The sequence below is a fragment of the Poecilia mexicana genome, unplaced genomic scaffold (assembly GCF_051168715.1).
Source record: "Poecilia mexicana isolate PSO_F unplaced genomic scaffold, ASM5116871v1 scaffold_1, whole genome shotgun sequence".
Taxonomy (NCBI): Eukaryota; Metazoa; Chordata; class Actinopteri; order Cyprinodontiformes; family Poeciliidae; genus Poecilia; species Poecilia mexicana.
In genome coordinates, this window is record NW_028263370.1 from 12083440 (window position 1) to 12091174 (window position 7735).

At 41.9% G+C, this 7735-nt stretch overlaps 1 protein-coding gene across 1 annotated transcript in view; it reads right to left on the bottom strand.

Moving 5' to 3' along the window:
* The window catches only part of klhl5 (kelch-like family member 5), a 28111-nt gene extending 20608 nt beyond the window's left edge, over nt 1–7503 (bottom strand). The window contains exons 1-2 of the mRNA XM_014980878.2: nt 5820–7503; nt 1580–1768 (exon numbers count right to left, since the gene is read on the bottom strand). Coding sequence (XP_014836364.1) covers nt 1580–1768; nt 5820–6418 — 788 coding nt within the window. The 5' untranslated portion in view covers nt 6419–7503. The remainder of the gene's footprint in view (nt 1–1579; nt 1769–5819) is intronic.
* Between the last annotated feature and the right edge of the window lie 232 nt (nt 7504–7735).

Genomic DNA, 7735 nt, shown 5'->3' on the forward strand with positions numbered 1-7735 from the left:
AAAAAAGATCGGTATTAGACTCTCTGATCGAGTCTCCCTTGCCACAACCCCAGGAAGCAATGCAGACATTGTTCAAAAGTCTGACTATCTTTCATGTGCACAGCAGGGAAATCTTTTTTAAAGCCCATGCATATTATTCTGCTAATATAACAAATCTGCATTCTTCCTAAAAACCCAAGTGTTTTTTGCAGTTTGTGATGATGCTGACAGTGAAAGAGAGACTACGTTGGCCGCTGTGGTCTCTGTTTTGTCTGTGTATTATTGCTTTCCTTGGATTGTGCTCTGATATTCCCCGCTGTCTATGGGAGAGCAGGTAAAACTTTAGCCATTAAACTTAATATGATGCTCAAAGAGAAATGAGAAGTTTACTCAACAGAAGAAAAGTTTTCAGTATGAGCTTTGTCCACAAACAATTTATTGAAACTGGCTAAAATATGCTGAATCCAGTTGTTAATGAGTAATATCAAAACAAAGTGGAAACAGGCTAATGTTAGTCTAGCACTTCAGCAGAGTTGGGTTATAATATTTAACGTCGCAACTAAAGAATGTGTAATATAAAATGTAATTTTGGTTTTCATTGGTCATTTTAATGAGCACTGAAGGCTCAACACTGAGCTGAACACACATAGAAAAAAATCCCATAACTGCATTTATTTTTCTTTACCTGTGGACAATCTTTGTATTTTTGCATGTTGTGCTGACACAAAATATGTTTTAATGTGCACATAAATTGAATTAATGACTAAATAAACACCCTATGGGAAAGACGTCCAATTCCTGCATTCTTACTCAGAGACATAACAGAGAGCGTGTAAATCTCACCAACATCTTCAGAGACATAAACACACTCTTTCACAAACACCATTAGAGCATGGGTCTTTGTCACCATCTGTGCCTGGAGGACGTAATTAAATGAGGCAGAGGCGGAGGCAGAGAAAGGTGGTGTTCCTGCTGGTGAAGGAGTTCTTTTGGACCCTGCTGTTACATCAGTGGCCAAAGGAGCTACAGAGACAGCCGAGGGATATGGACCAGAAGCATTTGTGTATATGGTGACTGTTGCATGACTCAGCTGACTTTTATAAACTCGGTGTGGAGCTAAAACAGGAGTTCTTAAGAGCATGACGCTCCTGCAGCCGGTCAAAGCCTTCTTTAGTCTTTTCTGTGATTTCTGTATGTATGTTTGTCGATACACTGTTTCTAGACACTATATACAATACATTCATACCCTATGTATCCTTTTACATTTTGTCATGTTACAAACACAAACTTCAACATATTTTATTAGGGGTTTACACTCAAATGAAATGGGGCATAAATATGAAGTGGAAGGAAAAGGACAAAAAAAAAACAAAACAGAGACTTATTTTTTCCATTAAATCTCAATAAAATGCACTGAATTTGTAGCTGCAAAGCACAAAAGTTCAAAGGTATAAAAAATCTTGTAAGGCGTTGTATGAACTACTTTTAATGTAAGAAAGGTTTCCTTGAAAATAGCTAATGCTTAGTTTGTGTTTTATACCTTTCTGATAAAAAGTAATCTTTACTGTGTAAACAAAACTCTTCGAACAAAAATAGATACCTGTGTGCAGGTATCCGTCGGTCTCCAGCCACCAGAATGACGTCACACAGCTGCCTCGTCCTCAGGTAGCCCTCCATCTTGCGGAAGGTGACATCAGCATGAGATAAAGCGGTAAACATGGACTCCTCTGGACAGGTGCACGGCTCCATGGACACGCACGAGGAGAGGGTTGCGCTGCTGTTAGACGTCCTGTGGGCACACATGCAAGCAAAGAAAAAATGTTAAAAGTAAAATCAGCACAAAAAGCAACAAATAAAATGGAGTGAAGACTTGTATGAGCTCTTTGCTGATTCTACTTTGTTTGAGAACCAAACAGCAGAGTGGAGGGATCCATGCCAGCTGGTCTGTGGCTTTGAGGTCAACGCATTTTCCTTTGCACCATTTCCTCACATGTAGTCACTCTTCTGCAGGCTTACCATATGTTGCCAGGAGCATACAAAAGCTCTTTAATGGTCCAATTACCGGCTGTAAATGGCCAGATAAATTCAGCCCACTTAGAAGGAGAACGTGACAATTAATTCACTGCAGGAGCTGAGCCCATAGGATACGCTGTGATTTACTTTACCCGTTCCCTTGCATCTATTCCAACAAAAGGTTTTCTACCTAGAGACCTCATTTTCAAATTCTAGGAACGGTTTTATTTTCTGATCAGACGCTGAGCAGGCATGGGTGTTTGACTGCACAACACTGCAGCAACTCTGTGAAATATCAGCCATGGTGGCTTTTAAGAGCGACATAAGCCATGCTGTGCATCGGTTTGAAATTTGACAGGCGAAGAGAAAGGACAGACCCCGAAGCATAAAAATACTCACCAAAAAACCCCGATATAAGGGACAAAACAATTTCAGCAACACAGTTAGGAGAGTAATGACACTCTGGCACATCTGAAGAGTACAAGTGTGAATCTGACTACAGCAATGGATGTTGGAAATTACTGAGTCACACGCTGCTATTTTCTCCTCGGATGAAACAAAAAAAAGGGAAATAGAAATAGAAATCAAGTCTTAAAAAATCAGGACTGTACCATATCCTTCAAACATGCATGTGTACTACATAGCGCACTCGTCTAATTTATGGTTACATCATTTTGATTAACAACTTTACACATTTGCAATTCTATTAAAAAATATATCAAATCTCTCTACCTACTTATTATTTATTGTTTTAAATGTAGTTTCCCTCGTAATGAATAGCAGATTTCTATGAGCCATTACTTCTCCGGATCAAATTACCTTCACTGTGAAAGACAACAAAATGTCTGACGAACACTTAAATTACCCCCAGCCTCTCTTGGTGCTCTCAGCTCGGTGGAAGTGACATGTTGTGTTTCTGCCGCAGCATTTATGCGTTTTCCTTTGGAACCAGCTCTGTCTGTGTTTACACAAGTTCAAGAACTTACCAAATGGTATGCTGGCTGTTCATCATTAATAAAAAAAAAACTGAGTGCATATGGTAAGCACAGGGGATATTTACTTGAGTAGGCTGATGTGTGTTTTGTTCCGACTCTGGCTCTGTCTGCTCTGTGTCCTGTCTCCACTTCTCCAGTTAATCTCATCATTCACTCACTTCATTCCACCTCATATCTCCATCCATCCATTTTCCCTCTTCCCACATCCACAACAAACCCTTTGAGGATGTATTCTGGCTCGCTCTCCTGCCCTCAAGTGTGCGAGTCTGTGTGTGCATGTGTTTTTAAAAGTGTGTATGTAGATGAATGGCGTGGCTAAATACTGCCAGAGGGGTTGGCTTTGAAGTGGGGGAACACTGCCTTCCAGTCCCCTTAGCGGAGTCTGGCAGCCACTCAACATGGACAGAGAGGGATGGAGGGGGGGGGGGGGGGGAAGGAGAAAACAGAGACCGTCTGACCACGCAGCCGGATTTGTTTTATACCTCTGCAGAAGGAAAGGTTACTCACCTCTGCAGTCATTCAGAGTCTCTGTGCAGTTCCTCTGTCCTTGTTATAAACGTGCATATGCATGTCCAACCACATTATAGGAGGGGAGAAAGGAGGGCAAACGAACAGCTAATGGTGGGCGGAGATGAGCGCAGGACAGAAGGAGGGAGATGATAACTAAATGAGGCTCACGGACAATAAATGGGGGTGTGGTGTGAAACCCAGAGGAAGAAAGATGAGCTATCAGGATACTCTGGGATTCTGTGCATGTCCCTTCCCATGATCCCATTTGGGATTCTGCCACCCGGGTTTCTGGGCTATCACGTCAAACACAGATGCCCCTCTGTGGGAAGTGATAAGTTGCATTCAGAGGGGCATAAGAATAAAAACATCAACAAAAAAATCACTGTCATTGGATAAACATGTATGAACCAAAAGCAAATGGCTTTGTTGGTATGGCAACCATAAATGTGCGGGCATGCAGCTGTATGCTTGTGGCTGCAACATGGATGCTCCACATCAGATGAAACTGTGTGTGTATAAATGTGTGTTTGTGATGGTTTGATGTATTTTTCTCCTCCAAGCTTTGCTCGACACAGACGGTGATCCACCAAGATAAAACAATAAACCCTACCTTAAAAAAAACAAAAACTGGAGATCTCTTAACTGACAGAAAGACAGATTAACGGTGACAAGACAGAGACTTAAAATAAAAAGCATCAGACGTTCACGTTTTTAAAAATGCATCAATGTTCGCTCCCACTGAAAAGCTCTTTGAAACAGTGAATGTCACATCGTGTGCATGTACGCACGCGGATGGTGAACCATGAACCATTTATATTTTCTGATGTGTGGTAGGTGGTTTGTGAATGTATACGAAATTCAATACACCAGCAATGCTTCAATTCTCTTTACCTCAGGATATTTGTGGCTTCATTTTGTCTAAATTCAAGGACACCATAGTTTTAGGTGAAATGAATGGCTTTGTTTTCAAGTGTCCATGGTAACAGTTAATTAAACCTCATTCCACACTAGCACAGCTGGATCTACACACCAGTGTTATGTAGAATCACAGTAATAATAATAATAAAAAAAGAAGTGTAAAAATGGTGGGAGTTTTAATTTATATTGTTTTTACTGAATTGGATAAGGAGAATAATTGATTTTTCATTATGTGAGATATCAATTACTCATGAGCTGATCAAGGCAAAATTGGACCATTCCAATTTCTAAGGAAGCCTGCACAGATTCCACTAATGTATCATCACTGCAGTGTTTGTGCATTGTTTTCTTTACAAAGAACTGGAATGCAATGTATTTTTTGGTTATTATATTCCACATTTTACACCATGCACGCCAACCTAACAGCTGCTTCAAAAGGCATTTTGTTTTTAAATGTTTCTGTCCAAATGTTGCCGTACACCACAGTTGCTGCTAAATTGAAGGGCTGTTTCAGTGTGTGGACTGCATTAGGCATCTTTGGTTAAAAATAGTACACATTTAGACCAGCCACACCATGTGAACCACTCTTCATTTTTAACACTTTCTTGGCAGTAGGGTCACCGTAGATTGAAGGCATGTTTTGTTTGTACTTGTAAGTCATATTTTATGCATCTTTGTACCAGGAGTCACCAACATGGTGGCCTAGGAGATCATACGAGTACCCCACAGAGCTGATCCAAAATTAAATAAATTTTTCATCTTTAAGTGACATAGTTAAAAGTAAACTATGTGCATCAATTTCGTAGCCCTTTGTATCACCTAGTAGGTATGAAGAAGCTCTCAGTTGCAAAAAGGTTGGTGACACTTACTTTAGAAAATCTTACTGGGTATATCAGAAGTCTCTGAGCAGCCCTGAGTGAACTATCAAATACAGTCAAACAAACATAATTTAAATCTCAAATATTAATTAGATGTTCTGAAAGTTTGCATTTCACTCAGATAGAAATTTTAAAAAGCTGAAATTGTGTCTGGCCATCTGTTTGCTTGTCAGATCAATTTTATTTAGTTCTTTATGTTTCTGAAGAGTTACATAAAGTTTTCTCTTTTTTCACAGAATAGACTGTCAGGGGAGTGGGTGCATGTTTGGTTTGTAAAGGAAGGGATGGACATGGAGGACCCTCTCCCATGTCCCAATTTATACGAGAACCGCCACTGGTCATTAGAATAAGTACATTAGGGGGGATACAATTGTCTTCACTCGTCAAAACTTTTTGCCTAAGTTTATGTTCTTAAGTCTAACAAAAATGGCTTAAAGTATAAAGTTTTTTTTTTTTTACTTTCAAGTGTTTGGTAACTTCTTTTTTGAGGTGAGAAATAAAAGCAACCCTCTCATCCCCATCCTACCTGCAGGAGCTGGAGTCAGTTTCCGGGTGGTTGTTCTCCTCGGTCCCCGCCGCTCCCGCCGCCGGCTCCACCTCATTCTCAACCCCAGCGGGAGCCGAAGCCTCAACTACCAGCTGGGGCACCGGGGCCTCGCCGGGGGGCTCCATGTTTGTCACCGGACGAGCGCGGCGACGAGGCGGTGGAGAAATCCAGGAGAGCGCCGCGGCGGAGCTTCTGCACTCTGGCTGGCTGAGGGAGCGGGTACAGGAGTTCCCCGTGGCTCCAGAAGCTCCAGCCGGACCTCCCCGACTCCCCGCTGGATCAGCAAACTTTCTACCGCTGCCGTTACACAGGTTAGACCCGGCGCTCCCACTGGCCACCAGCCCGCTGTGACAGCCCACGCTCGGGTTAACGCCAGATGATTTTAAGTTGCTGCAGCCGCTAATAGAGGGACCGTCCGCTGCGCTGCCTCCGGTTCTCCTCGCGCTGAAGTAGTCTCCGAGTGGCGGGGAGGGAGGCGGAGGAACCGCGGGGTGACCGAACCACCTCCATCGGATCCGGAGGATCTGTTTCACATCGAACTCCTTCCGCGAGGAAGAGCCCGAGCCACTGTTCGACATTCCAGGGCTCGGCTCGAGGAAATGGCGGGGACGATCCCGTGCCGCTTTACCGTAAAAGCTGCACGCTGCTCTTCACGCGCGTCTCTCTTGGCAACCGCACGCCCGTTAACCGCGACTGAAGGGAGCGAGCTGAGAGTGGAGTGTAAAGAAGCAGACAGAGGAGAGAGAGTGACGGAGCTCTACGCGGAGGTTCCTCCACATCTCACAATTACACATTTCCAAAGTTCTCAGTATGCATCTTATCTCCATATCTCAGTCTTTTTCTGACAGTTTTAGTGAATAACTGACAAAAGTTCACTTTGGATTTAAGGGATATATTTATCAAATGTTTGGTGTAAAATGTTGAACCTACAGAAGGATGGATTGGATAAACACATTTAGAGAATTAGATATTTTATACATTCTGTAAATACATTTGCCCCCATATTATATTCTCCTTTTCATTCATTTCCATACCTGAAGAGTTGGCAACTCGGATGAATGCACAATATTAATTTGCACCAGTTAATGTTCTGAAGATGATTGTCACCATCTGTGACAAAAGCCGTCGTGGATTTCTGGAGTCAAACTGTGGCTCAGATGTGCAAAGTTGAGCCCCTTCCACCTCAGTTGCAGATATTGAAATCTGTCAAAAGTCACTTATCTGCCATGGTGTTTGCCAACGGCAGCTGAACTGCTCAATTCTTGAAGCTCTCTTATGCTACCAACCCAAAATACACACTGTAAAAAACAGTAGGGGATGTTTCAGTTCTGTTTACTATTTTATTCATCTTGACAAAAAAAGTCTATTTGGAGAAAACTAATATCAGAGCATGATGCTGAAACATGTTCACTGTGCATTTATTCATCTGGTGATATTCAGTGTTGTGTTCGTGCCAGAGTTACCTTTTCGTTTTGGAAGATTTTAGCCACATTTTATTAGGAAGTAAAAGGTTCTGTCTTGAACTCGTCTCCTCTGATCAGTCATATGAAGAATGCATGGAGACTATTGTCACATGTAGATCACATTCTGTACTAACCAGAAGTTTTTTTTAGCCCCTTCAGTGTTACTGCCAGCCACTTGGCATCCTTCCTGGGGAGTTTCCATCTTGTCTTTTTATGAGTAACAGAGAAACATAATTCAAAATGTTTTCCAATCAAAGTGGAAAACATTTCCACTTTGATTGGAAAGTCTTAACTGTGACAAGATACAATGAGGTGGATTGTTTAGTACCCCTCTCCTTATTGATCCCTTTGTAGAATGGGATAATTTTCACATTTAGTAGCTTCTCTGGAAACTATGGGTTTAGGATGAATTGGTAAAAAAATATATATTCT